General features: G+C 42.6%; 1 protein-coding gene across 1 annotated transcript in view; it reads right to left on the reverse strand.

Moving 5' to 3' along the window:
• LOC106583661 (alpha-1-syntrophin) overlaps positions 1–24,162 on the reverse strand; it is a 70,823-nt gene that overhangs the window by 11,521 nt on the left and 35,140 nt on the right. The window contains exon 3 of the mRNA XM_014168116.3: positions 1,924–2,116. Coding sequence (XP_014023591.2) covers positions 1,924–2,116 — 193 coding nt within the window. The remainder of the gene's footprint in view (positions 1–1,923; positions 2,117–24,162) is intronic.

The following is a 24,162-nucleotide window of genomic DNA, read 5'->3' on the forward strand; positions in this document are numbered from 1 at the left end:
ACAATGTACTGTCGTATGGATCCACAATGGACTGTCGTATGGATCCACAATGGACTGTCGTATGGATCCACAATGGACTGTCATATGAATCCACAATGGACTGTCGTATGGATCCACAATGGACTGTCGTATGAATCCACAATGGACTAGGACGAGGATATTCCATGCTCCCAGACAAAATGGAATTGATGACAACGCAAAGACTGTCAATTATAGGGCTGGGAATTGCCAGGGACCTCGCGATATGATATTATCACAATACTTTGGTGCCGATACGATATGTATTAAATTGCCATTTTAATCATTTAGCAGACGTTCTTATCCAGAGCGACTTACAGAAGCAATGAGGGTTAAGTGCCTTGCTCAAGGGCACATCAACAGATTTTTGGGGGGGGAGCTAGGAACACAAGCATTTCACTACACCGGCAATAACATCTGCTATATATGGGTATGCAACCAATAAAATTTGATTCGATTTTGATTCGAACCAGCGACATTTCGGTTACTGGCCCAACACTCTTAACCGATACAATATGTATTGCAAGTACAGCCAACTAGCGCAAAAATAATATTGTTATATTGTCAAATGATACGATATATTAGTCCAAAATAATATCCCAATATGTAACTGTATCAATTTTTGCCCCCATCACTAGTCAATAACCTACAGAACTTGAGACAAACGCATGCAGTATCACTCCTACAACTTGTCTATTCATCAAAACCCAGTCATTTCACGCCACCGCCAGAGATTGCTCTCATAATAACAGCAGTGAAAATAGCTAAAATATTTGACACACCCCCAGACCTATAGCACTACCGCCAGAGCTTAGATTTACCATTGCGTTGGGTTTGTTCACATCGAGAGCTATTAAAGCTCATTGTGGAGGGTACAAGGTAACCCAATACCAGTGTGCTGCAGATTCTCGTTTTCACCTGGAACAAGCCATAAGGTGTGAGCTATGAAGAGAGATGAAGCAGGACCCATACACACTATTGCTCCACTACATGCCTTTAATTAGGCTTAGCATAACAACGTTTGGATCCAAGAGAGGACTTTGTCTGGCCATAGGCTACGAAAAGTCTAACCAGAGGGGACAGCTGGAGCTCAAAGAGCCTCTGAGTAGGAGTGCTGATTTAGGATCAGTTTTGTATTTTAGATCATGTTGATTAAGATTACATGGACAGACCCAAGATCAGTTATCCTACTTGGAGATGCTTTGTGGATACAGGTCCAGACATAAGCTTTGTGGGTACAGGTCCAGACCTAAGCTTTGTGGGTACAGGCCCAAACATTTTGTGGGTACAGGCCCAAACCTTTGTGGGTACAGGCCCAAACCTTTGTGGGTATAGGCCCAAACCTTTGTGGGTACAGGCCCAAACCTTTGTGGGTACAGGCCCAAACCTTTGTGGGTACAGGCCCAAACCTTGGTGAGAAAAAGGAGTGCTACTTTGCATCAGGTAAATATTAAAATGTAGAGTGCTCATTATATTCAAGGAGCCTTGATTTAGATTCCAAAAGGAGTACCTTGTGAGTCTTCTGACTTCATGAAAATCTTACTGAATTCAAGATACAAGCTATCGTACCCAGTTTCTCTCTCTCTCTCCATTTCTTTCTCACTCTCTGTCTCTCTGTTTCTCCGTCTCTCCGTCCGTCTCCCTGTCTCTGTTTCTCCGTCCGTCTCTCCGTCCGTCTCTCCGTCCGTCTCTCCGTCCGTCTCTCCGTCCGTCTCTCCGTCCGTCCCCCTCTGTCCGTCCCCCTCTGTCCGTCCCCCTCTGTCCGTCCCCCTCTGTCTGTCCCCCTCTGTCTGTCCCCCTCTGTCTGTCCCCCTCTGTCTGTCCCCCTCTCGCTCTCCCTTTCGCTCTCCCTCTCTCTGATCATTTAACTCAGTTCCCCATTGAACTGGGTTCCACCCACAGTACCTGTTCTCTGTATCCGGGGGACACTGCTTCCTGGTCACCTGGGACATATTCAGGGGGATGGTCCTGGCCTCCTTCAGCTCGGCAGGGGGGGCATCTGCGCCCTTCTGTGGCGTGGCATGGGGGGAGTCCCAGGGTAGGGGTGCACCGGGCAAGGTGTTCTTAAAGAAGGCTGACATCTCCTTGATGTATTTCACTGAGAGAGGAAAAGAGATGGGGTGGAGTTGTATTAAGGAGGATTCATATTGAGAGGGAGAAGGAAGGTATATAAGGTATCATATCAGGTGAATTGGAAGCAGTGAGAGTAAAAACTATTCAGACTTTGATACTATAAGGGTCGGTTTCCCAGACACAGATTAAGCCTGTAGACCAAGACTAAAAATCTCCATTGAGAATCCTTTTTAATTCAGAACTACGCCTGATCCGTGTCCGGCAAACCACCCCTCAATGTTTAGCTAATGGAGTGTGCATTAGAAGGTTCATTATTCAAATGAACTTGGAGTTTGGAATTATAGCCTTGGATCTTATCAATGTTGTGAACTTCATAAGTATTCTCTTTCACTGCTGTGACTTATGAAGTCACTGAGTCAAATCCTGATCCTCTGCTCACCCTGCACACCACGCATCCCTTCTCTCTTACATGGCCTATTCCTACACATGGTCTCCTATTCCTACACATGGTCTCCTATTCCTACACATGGTCTCCTATTCCTACACATGGTCTCCTATTCCTACACATGGTATCCTATTCCTACACATGAGATGAACGTACTTTGGTGTGAAAAGTGCAAATCAATCCCAGAACTACAGCAAAGGACCTTGTGAAGATGCTGGAGGAAAACAGGTACAAAAGTATCTATATCCACAGTAAAACGAGTCCTATAAGGACATAACCTGAAAGGCCATTCAGCAAGGAAGAAGCCACTGCTCCAAAACAGCCATAAAAAAGCCAGACTACGGTTTGCAAAGATCGTACTTTGTGGAGAAATGTCCTCTGGTCTGATGAAACAAAAACAGAACTGTTTGGCCATAATGACCATCGTTATGTTTGGAGGAAAAAGGGGGAGGCTTGCAAGCTGAAGAACAGATAGATAATAAACAGTGAATAGTAACAGTGTAAAAACAAAATCAAGGGTGGGGCATTTGATTAATTGTTCAGCATGGCTTGGGGGTAGAAGCTGTTAAGGAGCCTTTTGGACTCTGGTTTAGATTCTGGTTTAGACCAGAGGATGCTACGGAGGAAACAGAGGAGCAACATTCTGGTTTAGACCAGAGGATGCTACGGAAAGACCAGAGAAGCACCACTCAGGTATCACTGGGTGGGGGGGTGGGGGGGTGAAGTTGTCCCAAAATAGACTTGGGTAACTTGGATGGGGGTGGGGGCCACAGAAAAAAATCTGTGGCCCCCACTCCCCAACACATATCCCCCACTCCCCAACACATTGGGAGCAAAACATTTTTGCAGCCCCCCTCTTGACAGCCAAGACACATTTTAGCTGACATGGGCTAATTGAGTGACTGTCAGTGACTGACATAACATGAGAAAAACTGCTGATGCACTACCCCATTTTGAGATTGCACCTTGTGTATTCTACTATTCTAACTCTTAACAGTGAGTTGAGACCCGAACTGAGTTGAAAATTGATCCGAGGGCCTTCAAATGGGAAAACATGGAGCAGACTTAAAAACCTTCAAAACCCTGCTGTATGTAAACATTGTGTGCTATAGCTTGGAAAATAACTCGATGACAACATATTGACGTTTGTTTCCAACAGAGCTGTTTTCCTAAAGAAATTAAATCCGCTTTGTGTTTTGTTTCCTTGCCACGATACTAATGAGTATTGCGATACTGGTATTGTCACGGCCCTATTATATACAGTATAACCCCTAGGTGCATTGTGGGTACTGAGTGAATGGACTTGGATGATAAATGAAAAGGTACGTAGATTTACATAAGTTTGGATGATTTCCCATTATCCAAAAACTAGGAGCATTTTCTAGATTAATAATATGAGGTATTTTCTATTTCCCTACATCACTAATGACAAATATATAATTTAAACCGAGCAGGACAAATGGAAAGGGAAGGGAGGAGGCCATCGCTGAATAGGTTGGCGCTGTAGAGAGTGAAAGCATCCTGGGGTAGAAAATATGACTAAGCTCGATTCAACCAGAGGCAAAAGATGTTTAACAGAATCCAAAAGTTTCCATGAATACCAGTGGCGGGCACATTCATAGCAGGGCTAAAATTAGCTGAGACTGTACTGTTATTACTTTAGCTTATCTGGCAGGCCAAACAAGTAGTTGTGTGTGTGTGTGTGTGTGTGTGTGTGTGTGTGTGTGGTGTGTGGTGTGTGGTGTGTGGTGTGTGTGTGTGTGTGTGTGTGTGTGTGTGTGTGTGTGTGTAGTTTCTTTGCTCCAATTGCAGAATCCCCCGCTAAGCTTTTCTTTGGGACTCTTCACATTCTACCCGTAAATCTAGACTATGCATTTCCTACCCAATTCAGTTCAACACTGTTCACTTAACAGGAGGCGTTTTTTAAAAGGCACGCTAAATCACCTAATGGGCCAAGAAACACAGCCCAGCAGTCGCCACTTAAATTGCCGAAAAACTGAAAAAGATGGGGTAAACGAAACCACATCTTGTCCATTGCTGTTTTGGTTTGTAACTACTGTTTTATTTCAATGTAGAGCCTCCCATCCCCCAGGCTCTCATTTGTTGACTTCTGCAACCGTAAAAGTAAAAGCCTTGGTTTCATGCATGTTAACATTAGAAGCCTCCTCCCTAAGTTTCTTTTATTCACTGCCCTAGCACACTCCACCAATCCGGATGTCCTAGCCGTGTCTGAATCCTGGCTTAGGAAGACCACCAAAAACCTTGAAAGTTCTATGCCTAACTATAACATTTTCCGACAAGATAGACCTGTCAAAGGGGGCGGTGTTGCAATCTACTGCAAAGATAACCTGTAGAGTTCTGTCTTACTATCCAGGTCTGTAGCCAAACAATTTGAGTTTCTACTTCTAAAAATGAACCTTTCCAGAAACAAGTCTCTCACTGTTGCCGCTTGTTATAGACCACCCTCCGCCCCCAGCTGTGCCCTCGACACCATATGTGATTTGATTGCCCCCCATCTATCTTCTGAGCTCGTGCTGCTAGGTGACCTAAACTGGGACAACTCCTACAATCTAAGCTTGATGCCTTCAATCTCACACAACTTATCAATGAACCTACCAGATATAACCCCAAATCCGTAAACACGGGCACCCTCATAGATATCATCCTAACTAACTCGCCGTCCAAATACACCTCTGCTGTTTTCAACCAAGATCTCAGCAATCACTGCCTCATTGCCTGCATCCGTAATGGGCCTGCGGTCAAACGACCACCCCTCATCACTGTCAAACGCTCCCTAAAACACTTCTGCGAGCAGGCCTTTCTAATCAACCTGGCCGGGGTATCCTGGAATGACATTGACCTCATCCCGATAGTAGAGGATGCCTGGTTATTCTTTAAAAGTGCCTTCCTCACCATCTTAAATAAGCATGCCCCATTCAAAAAAATGTAGAACCAGGAATAGATATAGCCCTTGGTTCACTCCAGACCTGTCTGCTCTTGACCAGCACAAAAACATCCTGTGGCGTTCTGCATTAGCATCGAATAGCCCCCGTGTTAGCCAGCCTGCCAGCTTAGTGGAGTCTGCCACTAGCACAGTCAGTGTAGTCAGCTCAGCTTTCCCCATTGAGACCGTGTCTGTGCCTCGATCTAGGTTGGGCAAAATTAAAAATGGCGGTGTTCGCTTTAGCAATCTCACTAGTATAAAGACCTCCTCCATTCCTGCCATTATTGAAAGAGATTGTGATACCTCACATCTCAAAATTGGGTTACTTAATGTTAGATCCCTCACTTCCAAGGCAGTTATAGTCAATGAACTAATCACTGATAATAATCTTGATGTGATTGGCCTGACTGAAACATGGCTTAAGCCTGATGAATTTACTGTGTTAAATGAGGCCTCACCCCCAGGTTACATTAGTGACCATACCCCCCGTGCATCCGGCAAAGGCGGAGGTGTTGCTAACATTTACGATAGCAAATTTCAATTTACAAAAAAAAAAACAACAATGACGTTTTCGTCTTTTGAGCTTCTAGTCATGAAATCTATGCAGCCTACTCACTCACTTTTTATAGCTACTGTTTATAGGCCTCCTGGGCCATATGCAGTGTTCCTCACTGAGTTCCCTGAATTCCTATCGGATCTTGTAGTCATAGCAGATAATATTCTAATTTTTGGTGACTTTAACATTCACATGGAAAAGTCCACAGACCCACTCCAAAAGGCTTTCGGAGCCATCATCGACTCAGTGGGTTTTGTCCAACATGTCTCTGGACCTACTCACTGCCACAGTCATACTCTGGACCTAGTTTTGTCCCATGGAATAAATGTTGTGGATCTAAATGTTTTTCCTCATAATCCTGGACTATCGGACCACCATTTTATTACGTTTGCAATTGCAACAAATAATCTGCTCAGACCCCAACCAAGGAGCATTAAAAGTCGTGCTATAAATTCTCAGACAACCCAAAGATTCCTTGATGCCCTTCCAGACTGCCTCTGCCTACCCAAGGACGTCAGAGGACAAAAATCAGTTAACCACCTAACCGAGGAACTCAATTTAACCTTGCGCAATACCCTAGATGCAGTTGCACCCCTAAAAACTAAAAACATCTGTCATAAGAAACTAGCTCCCTGGTATACAGAAAATACACGAGCTCTGAAGCAAGCTTCCAGAAAATTGGAACGGAAATGGCGCCACACCAAACTGGAAGTCTTCCGACTAGCTTGGAAAGACAGTACCGTGCAGTATCGAAGAGCCCTTACTGCTGCTCGATCATCCTATTTTTCCAACTTAATTGAGGAAAATAAGAACAATCCGAAATTTCTTTTTGATACTGTCGCAAAGCTAACTAAAAAGCAGCCTTCGCAAATGGAGGATGGCTTTCACTTCAGCAGTAATACATTTATGAACTTCTTTGAGGAAAAGATCATGATCATTAGAAAGCAAATTACAGACTCCTCTTTAAATCTGGGTATTCCTCCAAAGCTCCATTGTCCTGAGTCTGCACAACTCTGCCAGGACCTAGGATCAAGGGAGATACTAAAGTGTTTTAGTACTATATCTCTTGACGCAATGATGAAAATAATCATGGCCTCCAAACCCTCAAGCTGCATACTGGACCCTATTCCAACTAAACTACTGAAAGAGCTGCTTCCTGTGCTTGGCCCTCCTATGTTGAACATAATAAACGGCTCTCTATCCACCGGATGTGTACCAAGCTCACTAAAAGTGGCAGTAATAAAGCCTCTCTTGAAAAAGCCGAATCTTGATCCAGAAATTATAAAAAACTATCGGCCTATATCGAATCTTCCATTCCTCTCCAAAATTTTAGAAAAAGCTGTTGCACAGCAACTGACTGCCTTCCTGAAGACAAACAATGTATACGAAACGCTTCAGTCTGGTTTTAGACCCCATCATAGCACTGAGACTGCACTTGTGAAGGTGGTAAATGACCTTTTAATGACGTCAGACCGAGGCTCTGCATCTGTCCTCGTGCTCCTAGATCTTAGTGCCGCTTTTGATACCATCGATCACCACATTCTTTTGGAGAGATTGGAAACCCAAATTGGTCTACATGGACAAGTTCTGGCCTGGTTTAGATCTTATCTGTCGGAAAGATATCAGTTTGTCTCTGTGAATGGTTTGTCCTCTGACAAATCAATTGTAAATTTCGGTGTTCCTCAAGGTTCCGTTTTAGGACCACTATTGTTTTCACTATATATTTTACCTCTTGGGGATGTCATTCGAAAACATAATGTTAAATTTCACTGCTATGCAGACGACACACAGCTGTACATTTCAATGAAACATGGTGAAGCCCCAAAATTGCCCTCGCTAGAAGCCTGTGTTTCAGACATAAAGAAGTGGATGGCTGCAAACTTTCTACTTTTAAACTCGGACAAAACAGAGATGCTTGTTCTAGGTCCCAAGAAACAAAGAGATCTTCTGTTGAATCTGACAATTAATCTGGATGGTTGTACAGTCGTCTCAAATAAAACTGTGAAGGACCTCGGCGTTACTCTGGACCCTGATCTCTCTTTTGAAGAACATATCAAGACTGTTTCAAGGACAGCTTTTTTCCATCTACGTAACATTGCAAAAATCAGAAATTTTCTGTCCAAAAATGACGCAGAAAAATTAATCCATGCTTTTGTTACTTCTAGGCTGGACTACTGCAATGCTCTACTTTCCGGCTACCCGGATAAAGCACTAAATAAACTTCAGTTAGTGCTAAATACGGCTGCTAGAATCCTGACTAGAACCAAAAAATTTGATCATATTACTCCAGTGTTAGCCTCCCTACACTGGCTTCCTGTTAAGGCAAGGGCTGATTTCAAGGTTTTACTGCTAACCTACAAAGCATTACATGGGCTTGCTCCTACCTATCTTTCCGATTTGGTCCTGCCGTACATACCTACACGTACGCTACGGTCACAAGACGCAGGCCTCCTAATTGTCCCTAGAATTTCTAAGCAAACGGCTGGAGGTAGGGCTTTCTCCTATAGAGCTCCATTTTTATGGAATGGTCTGCCTACCAATGTGAGAGACGCAGACTCAGTCTCAACCTTTAAGTCTTTACTGAAGACTTATCTCTTCAGTAGGTCCTATGATTAAGTATAGTCTGGCCCAGGAGTGTGAAGGTGAACGGAAAGGCTGGAGCAACGAACCGCCCTTGCTGTCTCTGCCTTGCCGGTTCCCCTCTTTCCACTGGGATTCTCTGCCTCTAACCCTTTTACAGAGGCTGAGTCACTGGCCTACTGGTGTTCTTCCATGCCGTCCATGGGAGGGGTGCGTCACTTGAGTGGGTTGAGTCACTGACGTGATCTTCCTGTCTGGGTTGGCGCCCCCCCCCCCCCCCTCCCCCCTTGGGTTGTGCCATGGCGGAGATCGTTGTGGGCTATACTCGGCCTTGTCTTAGGACGGTAAGTTGGTGGTTGGAGACATCCCTCTAGTGGTGTGGGGGCTGTGCTTTGGCAAAGTGGGTGGGGTTATATCCTGCCTGTTTGGCCCTGTCCGGGGGTATCATCGGATGGGGCCACAGTGTCTTCTGATCACTCCTGTCTCAGCCTCCAGTATTTATGCTGCAGTAGTTTATGTGTCGGGGGGCTAGGGTCAGTCTGTTACATCTGGAGTATTTCTCTTGTCTTATCCGGTGTCCTGTGTGTATTTAAATATGCTCTCTCTAATTCTCTCTTTCTCTCTTTCTGTCTTTCTCTCGGAGGACCTGAGCCCTAGGACCATGCCTCAGGACTACCTGGTATGATGACTCCTTGCTGTCCCCAGTCCACCTGGCCGTGCTGCTGCTCCAGTTTCAACTGTTCTGCCTGCGGCTATGGAACCCTGACCTGTTCACCGGACGTGCTTGTTGCACCCTCGACAACTACTATGATTATTATTATTTGACCATGCTGGTCATTTATGAACATTTTAACATTTTAACATTTTGACCATGTTCTGTTATAATATCCACCCTGCACAGCCAGAAGAGGACTGGCCACCCCTCATAGCCTGGTTCCTCTCTAGGTTTCTTCCTAGGTTTTTGGCCTTTCTAGGGAGTTTTTCCTAGGGAGTTTTTCCTAGCCACCGTGCTTCTTTCACATGCTTTGCTTGCTGTTTGGGGTTTTAGGCTGGGTTTCTGTACAGCACTTTGAGAATATCAGCTGATGTACGAAAGGCTATATAAAAATAAATTTGATTTGATTTGATTTGATTTGATATGCAACTTTTCAGGGAAGTTAGGAACCAATATACACAGACAGTTAGGAAAGTTAAGGCTAGCTTTTTTAAACAGAAATGTGCATCCTGCAGTACAAACTCAAAGTAGTTCTGGGACACTGTAAAGTCCATGGAGAATAAGAGCACCTCCTCCCAGCTACCCACTGCTCTGAGGCTAGGAAACACGGTTACAACCGATAAATCCACTATAATTGAGAATTTCAATAAGCATTTCTCTACGGCTGGCCATGCTTTCCACCTGGCTACCCCTACCCCGGTCAACTGCCCGGCACCCTCCACAGCAACCCGCCCAAGCCCCCACCATTTCTCCTTCACCCATATCCAGATAGCTGACGTGCTGAAAGAGCTACAAAATCTGGACCCATACAAATCAACCGGGCTAGACAATCTGGACCCTCTCTTTCTAAAATTATCTGGCGAAATTGTTGCAACCTCTATTACTAGCCGGTTCAACCTCTTTTTCGTAACGTCTGAGATTCCCAAAGATTGGAAAGCTGCCGCGGTCATCCCCCTCTTCAAAGGGGGAGACACTCTAGACCCAAACTGCTACAGACCTATATCTATCCTACCCTGCATCTCTAAGGTCTTTGAAAGCCAAGTTAACAAACAGATTACCGACGATTTTGAATCACACAGTACCTTCTCCGCTATGCAATCTGGTTTCAGAGCTGGTCATGGGTGCACCTCAGCCACGCTCAAGGTCCTTAACGATATCATAACCGCCATCGATAAGAGACATTACTGTGCAGCTGTATTCATCGACCTGGCCAAGGCTTTCGACTCTGTCAATCACCACATTCTTATCAGCAGACTCAACAGCCTTGCTTTCTCAAATGACTGCCTCGCCTGGTTCACCAACTACTTATCTGATAGAGTTCAGTGTGTCAAATCGGAGGGCCTGTTGTCCGGACCTCTGGCAGTCTCTATGGGGGTGCCACAGGGTTCAATTCTCGGGCCGACTCTCTTCTCTGTATACATCAATGATGTTGCTCTTGCTGCTGGTGATTCTCTGATCCACCTCTATGCAGACGACACCATTCTGTATACTTCTGGCCCTTCTTTGGACACTGTGTTAATTAACCTCCAGACAAGCTTCAATGCCATACAACTCTCCTTCCGTGGCCTCCAACTGCTCTTGAACGCAAATAAAACTAAATGCATGCTATTCAACCGATCATTGCCCGCACCTGCCCGCCCATCCAGCATCACTACTCTGGACGGCTCTGAATATGTGCATAACTACAAATACCTAGGTGTCTGGCTAGACTGTAAACTCTCCTTCCAGACTCACATTAAGCATCTCCAATCCAAAATTAAATCTAGAATCGGCTTCCTATTTCGCAACAAAGCATCCTTCACTCATGCTGCCAAACATACATTTTTTAGTCATTTAGCAGACGCTCTTATCCAGAGCAACTTACAATAGTGAATGCATACATTTCTTTCTTTTTTTTCGTACTGACCCCCCATGGGAATCGAACCCACAACCCTGGCGTTGCAAACACCATGCTGGCGTTGCAAACACCATGCTCTACCAACTGAGCCACAGGGAAGCCGTAAAACCCTCGTAAAACTGACCATCCTACCGATCCTCGACTTCGGCGATGTCATCTATAAAATAGCCATCTATAAAATAGCCTTCAACACTCTACTCAACAAACTGGATGCAGTCTATCACAGTGCCATCCGTTTTGTCACCAAAGCCCCATACACTACCCACCACTGCGACCTATACGCTCTCGTTGGCTGGCCCTCGCTTCATACTCGTCGCCAAACCCACTGGCTACAGGTTATCTACAAGTCTCTGCTAGGTAAAGCCCCGCCTTATCTCAGCTCGCTGGTCACCATAGCAGCACCCACTCGTAGCACACGCTCCAGCAGGTATATCTCACTGGTCACCCCCAAAGCCAATTCCTCCTTAGGTCGCCTTTCCTTCCAGTTCTCTGCTGCCTCTGACTGGAACAAACGGCAAAAATCTCTGAAGCTGGAGATTCCCATCTCCCTCACTAGCTTTAAGCACCATCTTTCAGAGCAGCTCACAGATCACTGCACCTGTTCATAGCCCATCTGTATACAGCCCATCTATCTACCTCATACCCATACTGTTTTTATTTATTTATTTTGCTCCTTTTGCACCCCAGTATCTCTACTTGCACATCCATTTTTTGCACATCTACCATTCCAGTGTTTAATTGCCATATTGTAATTACTTCGCCACCATGGCCTATTTATTGCCTTAATTCCCTTATTTTACTAATTTGCACTCACTGTATATAGACTTTTTCTTTTCTTTTTTGTACTGTATTATTGACTGAATGTTTTGTTCATTCCATGTGTAACTCTGTGTTGTATGCGTCGAACTGCTGTGCTTTATCTTGGCCAGGACGCAGTTGTAAATGAGAACTTGTTCTCAACTAGCCTACCTGGTTAAATAAAGGTGAAATTTAAAAAAAATGATTAAAAAAAAATCCAAATCCCCTTTTGGCGTTATTAATGGGGAAGATGCTATTATCATAGGGGGAGATACTATAGCGGTAAACCATGTCACGCACACTTTATGTGTCCATGTCACAATGTGTGTCCACTGGTGACTGGGGGGTGTAGCCTGGCATAGTCAGTCAGCACAGTGGTGGTCATTAGTTTCACGTCTTAACTTGGCAAACACAACTCTCCGTTGCCAAGTCAAAGACAAAAATCCTCTGTGGCTGAGCCCCCCTGCTTCCTTGTTGCCGTGGGAGCGACTGGAATTCTGTTTCATTAGCTACATTGGGACATTTGAAGCATGCTGTATGCCCCATTAGCCACTGGAATGTCCCTTTACCTCCCTCGCAAAATGTTCCTGGCAGACAAAACATAACACAGTCCCTAATACAGCCCAGTAATATAACAGAGACAGCACTATACCAGACACACAGCGCTACACCAGACACACAGCGCTACACCAGACACACAGCGCTACACCAGACACACAGCGCTACACCAGACACACAGCGCTACACCAGACACACAGCGCTACACCAGACACACAGCGCTACACCAAACACACAGCAATATACCAGACATACAGCGCTACACCAGACACACAGCGCTACACCAGACACACAGCGCTACACCAGACACACAGCGCTATACCAGACACACAGCGCTACACCAGACACACAGCGCTACACCAGACACACAGCGCTACACCAGACACACAGCGCTACACCAAACACACAGCAATATACCAGACACACAGCGCTACACCAGACACACAGCGCTACACCAGACACACAGCGCTACACCAGACACACAGCGCTATACCAGACACACAGCGCTATACCAGACACACAGCGCTATACCAGACACACCAGACACACAGCGCTATACCAGACACACAGCGCTACACCAGACACACAGCGCTACACCAGACACACAGCGCTACACCAGACACACAGCGCTACACCAGACACACAGCGCTACACCAGACACACAGCACTACTATCATTTGTTCTATTTTCTATGTGGTTGTGTGTGTGTGTAAAAAATGTGTCATAGTTGAAGTCAAGACACTATGTTGGGTTATTATCACAGAGACTTCCATTGTTCAAGCTAAAGAGTATTTATTCTCCTTATTAACATGTGCAATGAAGTCAAAGCCACATGTGATGTGGAGTGAGTGTGTATTCCTGAACTTAATGGGGTAAGATTGATAAGAGGCAGGCCTGTAATGTGGGTCAGACTATGTGGACTGACTCACTTGGCTAGAGTGGGTAAGGAAGTTAGGTATTCCCACCGCCGGAAATGATTTAGATCGAAGTGGGATAGGCCGATCATCCACACAGTCCATCTCATTACAATCATGGGCAAGAGGTTTTGTCCCAAATGGCATCCGATTCCTTATGTAGTGCACTACTTTTGACCAGGACTCATAGGGGTAGATAGCAGGGAATAGGGTGCCATTTGGAATGCAAATAGGGAGTGAATCATTCTTCATAACTAATTCAGATATACGACATAACTTAAAAACTTGATTGCTTGCATAAAATGTCAAGGTAATTGTATACATTTTCACCAAAGTAAGGAAAGTTAACTGAATTCAGCAGCAGAGGACAAAATGAAGAACTGGAACGGGTTCCACTTAATCTTCCACTTTTCGATAAGAATCTGGCGATTCTGTCAGCCTTCCACTTTCCATTGTAGCAGTTATTTATTATTCTTTAAAAAATTAATTAAACACAGATAACCATATCAATATTTGCCTATTGCAAGTTGCCATTGCAAGGTGTAACTTCCCGGCAAAGGAATTCAATTGTTAGTTCTACTCTATTTTGTTATTCAGAACTAGACACTGCTCTTTGCAGTCAAAGGTGATGTCAAAGGCAATGTAAATACTATCAATCTATGTAAACCCCCTGGTGCCAGAGGTGGTTCTTGTTGCACCCAGAGCAGGTTGCTGTGGCGACATGGCTACAGCAATGGGCCTCTTTATACTACACTACTTTGAGGACAAACTAGGTCCAGGAGAGATACAGTACTTGTGTATTGTAAGGAGCAGGGATGCAAACTGCTGAGGGCCCAAAAAGGTGAGACTTTTTTGTTGCACTGAACCATGCAAAAAGTCCCTGCTTAAACAAACAGGCATTCTATGTTTGCTCTATTATAGTGGCCACTATAGACATCGATCAAATGCACAAGACTAGATGTGTGCAAAAATAACGTTCACTGAGTAAAAAAAGGTATAATCCCCCTCACTCACACACACACACACACACACACACACACACACACACACACACACACACACACACACACACACACACACACACACACACACACACACACGTGTTACTGTCAAGTTCAACACAACAAAAACAATATCTTAGGGCTACACTGCACATTATTACATTGTACACTTTCTGCCTGTGGACATCTGTTCTACAATGTTCCAGCAGAAGTGAGAATGAGGGAAAGTGTGTGGTGTTCCTTTCACCTCTATTTAAGCCAGGCCCAGCTCCAGCTACACTTGATCCCTGAATCCACTTGTTTACCAAGCAACGCCTCATTTTCACCTAATTCTCTCATTCTGAAAATGAACCACCACATACTGTAGAAGGAAAACATTTGTTAACAGATAGTGGTTAGTTCGTTAGCTAGTTAACATTACACACAGATTGCCAGGGTCCAGTAAGCAACTAATTCATTATAACTTGAGTAACATGCTGATCAGACCGGACACGTCGCGGGCGTCGCAAAATAAATGTAGAAATCTATGTTATTCAATTATTGCACCCACACTGCTCGTGCGCGCGCGCCAACGAGCGTCTGCGTTGCCAAGGGCTAAAATAGAAATCATTCCTATTTCTGACGCAGATCGCGCTGCAAGTCCTGCCCCTCCCATCTCCTCATTGGTTTATAGTAGCAGGTACCCACGTGCCATCTCCTCATTGGTTATACCCACGTGGGTGATTGAAAGATGAAATGTTTTGCCAGTTGTCATGGTAATACTATGAAAGTGTAGATGCCAATCACCATATAAGTTCAAAGATGAAAAAGCCTGGAACGAGGAGAGATGACCCGAAACGATTCGGTTGACCGTTTTATGTGTGGATTAACTGTCGGAGTAGAGGACCTTGTGCATTTCAGGTAAAATAACAACTCAATGTTTATATCCCAGGACAAATTAGCAAGCAACAGCAAGCTAGCTAAATAGGGCAAATTAGCTATGGACGATAGAGCATGCGCGCAGCCGGTTTGGGTTCCGTGTAACGGCAAGGAGTCATATACCAGTTAATACTACAGCGAATTGGTTAGGTTACTAACGTTAGCTCATCTGATGTTGTAACGTTAGCAAGCTCACGTTAGCTGTCACTTTATTAGCAAGCTAATTTTCACACCATGAACTCAATTATTTGATCAGATAAATTGGCTAACCATTTCTCTGGCTAGCTAACAGAGAATTCGATACAGCTTAACGCTAATACTTGTTCCACCACACTTTCTCCCTCACCTCAAACTTTCCAAAGCCAGTAGTTTTTCAGTTCCAGCTCATGAAGTACACTTCATCACCTTCTCAGCCCAGTCTCTGTGGTCAGGCTCCTCACCTAACGTTACCTCTTATCGTTCAGGCAAGCTGCCTTTCCAGAGCGCGCGCTGACGCTGTAACTAGTAAATTGGTTGTCTCTTCTTTCTTCAGTCGCGTGCAGCGCTGCATTCTGCTGTTATGTGGACGATTGGCTGAGCCTTGGATACAGCCAGTATTGCTCCAAACGAGCGTCACTCGTTCGCTTACAGCCAGTAGTGATCCGGGGGTAGTGTGGGAGACATCTATTTTGCCCTGTTAATCAAAAAAGTGTTGGAAAAACTTGTCAATAATCAACTGACTGGCTTTCTTGATGTCTATAATATTCTCTCTGGTATGCAATCTGGTTTCCGCTCAGGTTATGGATGTGTCATTGCAACCTTAAAGGTCCTCAATGATGTCACCATTGCCCTTGATTCTAAGCAATGTTTTGCTGCTATTTTTATTGACTTGCCCAAAGCTTTTGATACGGTAGACCATTCCATTCTTGTGGGCCGGCTATGGAGTGTTGGTGTCTCTGAGGGGTCTTTGGCCTGGTTTGCTAACTACCTCTCTCAAAGAGTGCAGTGCATAAAGTCAGAAAATCTGCTGTCTCAGCCACTGCCTGTCACCAAGGGAGTACCCCAAGCCTCAATCCTAGGCCCCACACTCTTCTCAATTTACAAAAAGAACATAGCTCAGGTAGTAGGAAGCTCTCTCCATTTACATGCAGATGATACAGTCTTATACTCAGCTGGCCCCTCTCCGGATTTTGTGTTAACCTGTTAGGGCTAGGGGGCAGTATTGACACGGCCGGATAAAAAACGTACCCGATTTAATCTGGTTACTACTCCTGCCCAGTAACTAGAATATGCATATAATTATTGGCTTTCGATAGAAAACACCCTAAAGTTTCTAAAACTGTTTGAATGGTGTCTGTGAGTATAACAGAACTCATATGGCAGGCAAAAACCTAAGAAGATTCTGAACAGGAAGTGGCCTGTCTGACAAGTTGTTGTTCATCTTGGCTCTTTTTATTGAAGACTGAGGATCTTTGCTGTAACGTGACACTTCCTACGGCTCCCATAGGCTCTCAGAGCCCGGGAAAAAGCTGAATGATATCGAGGCAGCCCCAGGCTGAAACACATTATCGCGTTTGGATAGTGGCCGGTCAGAGTACTCTGAGACTCAGGCTCGTGCACGAGATGTTTTTATTTTCTCTCTCTTTGTACGTATACACGCTTTCCCGGTCGGAATATTATCGCTTTTTTACGAGAAAAATGGCATAAAAATTGATTTTAAACAGCGGTTGACATGCTTCGAAGTACGGTAATGGAATATTTAGAATTTTTTTGTCACGAAATGCGCCATGCCCGTCACCCTTATTTACCCTTTCGGATAGTGTCTTGAACGCACGAACAAAACGCCGCTATTTGGATATAACAATGGATTATTTGGGACCAAACCAACATTTGTTATTGAAGTAGAAGTCCTGGGAGTGCATTCTGACGAAGAACAGCAAAGGTAATAACATTTTTCTTATAGTAAATCTGACTTTGGTGAGTGCTAAACTTGCTGGGTGTCTAAATAGCTAGCCCTGTGATGCCGGGCTATCTACTGAGAATATTGCAAAATGTGCTTTCACCGAAAAGCTATTTTAAAATCGGACATAGCGAGTGCATAGAGGAGTTCTGTATCTATAATTCATAAAATAATTGTTATGTTTTTTGTGAACGTTTATCGTGAGTAATTTAGTAAATTCACCGGCAGTGTTCGGTGGGAATGCTAGTCACATGCTAGTCACATGCTAATGTAAAAAGCTGTTTTTTTTATATTAATATGAACTTGATTGAACAAAACATGCATGTATTGTATAACATAATGTCCTAGGGTTGTCATCTGATGAAGATCATCAAAGGTTAGTGCTGCATTTAGCTGTGGTTTGGGTTTACGTGACATTATATGCTAGCTTGAAAAATGGGTGTCTGATTATTTCTGGCTGGGTACTCTGCTGACATAATGTAATGTTTTGTTTTCGTTGTAAAGCCTTTTTGAAATCGGACAGTGTGGTTAGATTAACGAGAGTCTTGTCTTTAAAATGGTGTAAAATAGTCATATGTTTGAAAAATTTAAGTTTTTGCATTTTTGAGGTATTTGAATATCGCGCCACGGGATTACTCTGGCTGTTGAGTAGGTGGGACGCTTGCCCATAGAGGTTAAATGCTCTACAACAAAGCTTTCTTAGTGTCCAACAAGCTTTCTCTACCCTTAACCTTGTTCTGAACACCTCCAAAACAAAGGTAATGTGGTTTGGTAAGAAGAATGTCCCTCTCCCCACAGGTGTGATTAAACCCTCAGAGGTAGTAGAGCTTGAGGTAGTCACCTCATACAAGTACTTGGGAGTATGGCTAGACGGTACACTGTCCTTCTCTCAGCACATATCAAAGCTGCAGGCTAAAGTTAAATCTAGACTTGGTTTCCTCTATCGTAATCGCTCCTCTTTCACCCCAGCTGCTAAACTAACCCTGATTCAGATGACCATCCTACCCATGCTAGATTACGGAGACATTGTTTTAGAGGTTAAGGGTAGAGAAAGCTTGTTGGACACTAAGAATCTAGCATCGGGGTGGCAGGTAGCCTAGTGGTTAGAGCATTGGGCCAGTAACCGAAAGGTTGCTAGATCAAATCCCTGAGCTGACAAGGTAAAAATCTGTCGTTCTGCCCCTGAACAAGGCAGTTAACCCACAGTTCCTAGGCTGTCATTGTAAATAAGAATTTGTTCTTAACAGACTTGCCTAGTTAAATAAAATAAAAAAACACCACATACACTGTACTACTCAGAGGGGGTTAAAGACAATGGCTGAAAGAATTGTCCCTGAAATAATTACCTCAAAGGGATAGTGCAAGATTTTGAGATGTATTACATTTTTCTACTTACCCAGAGTCAGATGAACTCATGTATACCATTTTTATGTCTCTGTGTGCAGTTTGGAGATATTTGAAGTTAGCAAATCGTTAGCTTAGCGTAATTTCTGATAGTCTCCAGGTACAGTAGCCAGCTCCTCTCAAACGCAGGGAAATAGACCTTCTAAGTACTCCAAAGCTGGGTGGTTAGCACTTCGTACTCTTTTTATTGTTTACAAGTACAGTAACAGTCAAAAGTTTTACAACGCCTACTCATTCAAGGGTTTTTCTTTACTTTTACTATTTTCTACATTGTTGAATACTAGTGAAGACATCAAAACTATGAAACACATATGGAATCATGTAGTAACCAAAAAAAAAAGTGTTAAACAAACCAAAATATATTTTAGATTTTGATGACAGCTTTGCACACTCTTGGCATTCTCTCAACCAGCTTTATGATATAGTCACCTGGAATGCGTTTCAATTAACAGGTGTGCCTTGATAAAAGTTAATTTGTGGAATTTCTTTCCTTCTTCATGCGTTTGAGCCAATCAATTTTGATTTGAACACTTCTTTGGTTACTACATGATTCCATATGTGTTATTTCATAGTTTTGATGTCTTCACTATTATTCTACAATGCAGAAAACAGTAAAAATAAAGAAAAATCATGGAATGAGAAGGTGTATGGAATGAGAAGGTGTGTCGAAACTTTTGACTGGTACTGTATATGTAACTACAATATTTAGATTATATTTGTTTTGTTTTAAATGCAGTCATTTATTTTTTACAATTTTCTCATTCCATTAATCCGCTGTGCATGACCTCAAGTCAACACAGTGGCCAGCTGCGACAATGTGACACCATAAGAAAGTTGATATGTCGTTTTTTTTATGATTATCAGTCAAATTAATACATTAATAAAATATTGGTTTCTACGTATAACTTTGAAAGACTATAAATGACCAACCACCCAGCTTTAAAGTAGTTAGAGAGTTTATTTCCCTGTGTTTGAGAGGAGCTGGCTACTGTATCTGGAGACTTCCAGCAATTGCTCTAAGCTAACAATATGCTAACTTCAATTATGTCCTAACTGCATGCAGAGACATACAAATTGTATCCATGAGTTAATCTGACTCTGGGTGAATTTAAAAAAAAGACCTAAATCTCAAAATCTCGCAGTATCCCTTTATAATACCAGTAGACAGCATTGAAGATTAAAGGCTTTTAAAATATCCACACATTTGTGAATCATTGCATTAATCAAGTGTGCAACACTATGTGCAATATGTTTAAGATGAGAAGCTCCTGTAAAGTTTGAATTGCTAACCTTTGTCTATAAACCTGTTTGTCTATAATCTATAGGTATTTACAGTATGCTAATAGCTGAACTCACACATGAAGCAGGAATTTGGCTTTGGCCACACCACATCCAAGGCTACTGTAAACAGAAAAGTTGCAAATCTGATGTTGAAGAGAGAGCGATCTCACTAGACATATTTTACTAATGTAAATCCAGCTACAGTTTCTATATATACTGTACACTCTATATACACTGACCTGGGGTCAGTTCAGCATTTCCCCCACTAATGCTAAAAGGTTAGCATTGGGGGACGGGAAGCTGATCTGTACCTATGGGAAACTTTCAAAGCACAAATCAAAAGCATTTCATGGATAATGTGAAGAAATTCCAAAAGGAACAAAGTCAATAAAGAGCCATGTACATTGCCTTCAGAAAGTATTCACACCCCCTTGACTTTTTCCAAATGTTATTGTCTCAGCCTGAATTTAAAATGGTTTAAATTGAGATGTTTTGTCACTGTCCTACACACAATACCACATAAGGTCAAAGTGGAATTATGTTTTACTTTTTTAAATTTATTTTATTAATTAGAAATGAAAAGCTGAAATATCTTGAGTCAATAAGTATTCAACCCCTTTGTTATGGCAAGCCTAAACACGTTCAGGAGTAAAGATTTGCATAACAAGTCACATAATATGTTGCAATAATATGAATTTTGAAAGACTCATCTCTGTACCCCACACATATAATTATCTGTAAGGACCCTCAGTCAAGCAGTGAATTTCAAACACAGATTCAACCACAAAGACCAGGGAGGTTTTCCAAAGAAGGGCACCTATTGGTAGATGGGTAAAAAAGAGCACATATTGAATATCCCTTTGAGCATGGTGAAGTTATTCATTACACTTTGGATGGTGTGCCAATACACCCAGTCACTACAAAGATACAGGTGTCCTTCCTAACTCAGTTGGCGGAGAGGTAGGAAACCGCTAAGGGATTTCATCATGAGGCCAATGGTGACTTTAAACAGTTATAGAGTTTAATGGCTTTAACAGGAGAAAATGGAGGTTGGATCAACATATTTGTAGTTATGTCACTATAATAACATAATTGACAGAGTGAAAAGAAGGAAGCCTGTGCAGAATAAAAATATTCCAAAACATGCATCCTGCAAAAAGGCACCAAAGTAATACTGCAAAAAATTTGGCAAAGCAAGTGTTATGTTTGTGGCAAATCCAATACAACACATTACTGAGTACCACTCTCCATATTTTCCAGCATAGTGGTGGCTGCATCATGTTAAGGACTGGGGAGTTTTTCAGGATAAAAAATATGGACCTAAGCACAAGCAAAATCGTAGAGCAAAAACCTGGTTTAGTCCGTTTCCCACCAGAAACTGGGAGATGAATTCACTTTTCAGCAGGACAATAACCTAAACCACAAGGCCAAATCTACACTGGAGTTGCTTACCAATAATATAGTGAATGTTCCTGAGTGGCCGAGTTACATTTTTTACTTAAATCTACTTGACCTGAAAATGGTTGTCTAGCAATGATCAACAACCAATTTGACAGAGCTTGAACAATTTAGAAAATATTAAAAAGGGCAAATGTTGCACAATCCAGGTGTGGAAAGCTCTTAGACTTACTCAGAAAGACTTACAGCTGTAATCACTGCCAAAGATGCATCTACAAAGTATTGATTCAGAAGTGTGAATACTTATGTAAATTAAATACAGTACTTATGTATTTCATTCTCAATAAATTAGCAAAATGTAGATGGGTGAGAAAAAACATCTATTTAATCCATTTTGAATTAATGTTGTAACACAACAGAATGTTGAATAAGCCAAGGGGTATGAATACTTTCTGAAGGCACTGTACATGGTATATTTATAAATAACTACTTATTTCACAACATTTTTACATTGTCAAAGAGCACATGTTCAACTTTATAACAAACTTCATGTTTTCCCATTCAACTTCATGTTTTCCCGTCTCAAGAGTTAAGGAGTTATTGTGGGGAACTTGGCCTCTTAAGATGTCCGCATGCTTCCCATCTGAAACAGTTTGTGCATATATTATGACAACATTTTGTGATGTTTTTGCTCGTTTTGGTCTTCGGCAAGGTTTTTTTTCGTCTGTTTGTGAACAACATTTTTTCTACAGCAAGCTGATGTTTCGGAAGCCGAAGTCTACGCCTCTTCGTTGTTGTCATTCAACTAGAGTGAAATTGCTTTCGTGCACATTTTTTCTTAGTTAGATGCAAAATTGCACGACTAAGATCTCCTCAGCAAAAACATCAAAATTAATGACAGATCTCTTTAATTCTGACTATTTTGTGGAGCGTATACTGGTTACGGCATCTCAAAATGGATAAACAGTACTATTGCCACTCTTTCTCGTGTTTTCAAGCGAAAGTATAGTGCCGAACCGAAGCATGCGGAAGGCTTTAGGAGGTAGGGTAGGGGCACTGATCTTGAGGGGGCTTTGCCTAGTTGGAGGGGGGTGTGGGGGTTATGGGGCCCTGGAAGAGAAAGGGTCAGGGAGGAGTTGTGATTTAATTGAAACATTCTCTTTTGTGGTACTAATCCACCCATGAGCCTGACCAGAATGTGCACACAGGCCAGAATGTCTTTGGGAAAAGGACGCACATATTTTCCTCCAGGCCGGTGGTTCAGTCAATGGAAAACACAAACTAGTTGAAAGCCCGAGCCATCCCAACCCCAATAAGGTTTTGAAGATAGTTATTTTTGTCAGTGGCACAACATTAGCAGAATTATGCAATGTATTTCTACTAATTATTTTCATAAGAATTATTTTAACTCTCTGAAGCAGGTTAAGGTTATGAGAAAGAACACAGTTTCATGTTTTAGCTTTGTTTTTGGTGTTTTATTCCGGGGGAAAAGGTGGTGCAAAGCGCAAACGCTGAGTAAATCTCTCTCTGTGTGTGTATATATATATATATATATATATCTCATTCACCATTGACTTCAAAGTTTCAACTTTAGCCAACTCTTGGCCGTGTTGTAACAACACAAAAGTGTGACTATAGCCAAAACAGACTCCAAACTAAGCCTCTGCTACATATGGCCTATATGAATAGATGCTCATTACAAAATGACATTCTGGTGTATACTCTAAGTGGACCAAAGCCCTGTTGCCGAAGACAGCTTATACTTTGTGTAAGAGTCTCAGCGAAAATAGGCAAATTCCATTTTCATTTATGGACTGAGTTGAAATGGCATTGACCCTCACCTTGCAAATAGCAAGCAACCAAACAAACATCAGACTAAAAGGTGGCCAAGAGAAAAGTCTTTATCACTTTACAGCAAAGTAAGTCATGTGGGGCAAATACATTATCAAGAGACGAGTTGAGACTCGAGACCTGCTAATAGAACCCTTGAAGTTGGCGCTAAATGGAATGTGGTGCAAATAAAGAGCCAGCTATAAGGTAGAGGTTTGTTAATATTGAAAGTGATCATTATATTGTCATGGATGTTTTAATAAGGCGATAGATATGCGCTTTGGCACTTGGTTCATTGTTGTAGCCATTATATGTTTCTATGCTGAGGATTGTGTTGAGTAACTTAATAACTTAATGTCTTGTCATAGTTGTAAAAAGTGTTATGAAATGTAATGTCATGTAATATGTTTTATTTGATATAACTGCCTTAATGTTGCTGGACCCCAGAAAGAGTAGCTGAAATGTGGATCCTTATTAAACACTAAAAATACAATACACTGGAAGCGTAACGTTTGGCTAGCGAGAGAGCGCGAGCCACATTGTCAAGTGTCGAAATCTTATCAAGAGCTGCGTGTCGAAATCTTGAAAATTGAACTAGAGCAGTGTAAGAAATGAATAGGAGCATCTCATGGTCTGCAAAAATTACGCGTCTATTGTAGCAGGCCTGTTAGGTGAACTGGCATTGTCCACTGGCCTTTTAAGTTCAGCAAAAGTTCACCAAGTTTGAATCAAAAGAGCCTTTGTAGGTAGGTTTCCATCCAATTTGTGATAGATTTCCATGTGAATATTCTAAAATCGGCATAAAACAATATGCACATTTTCCCACCAGAGATGTTTTTCCATCAAGCTGACTTTTTGCAGATGAAAAACTATGCGTGATGATGTAGTGCACA

The sequence above is a fragment of the Salmo salar genome, chromosome 22 (genome assembly GCF_965601325.2).
Source record: "Salmo salar chromosome 22, fSalSal1, whole genome shotgun sequence".
In the NCBI taxonomy this organism is placed as follows: Eukaryota; Metazoa; Chordata; class Actinopteri; order Salmoniformes; family Salmonidae; genus Salmo; species Salmo salar.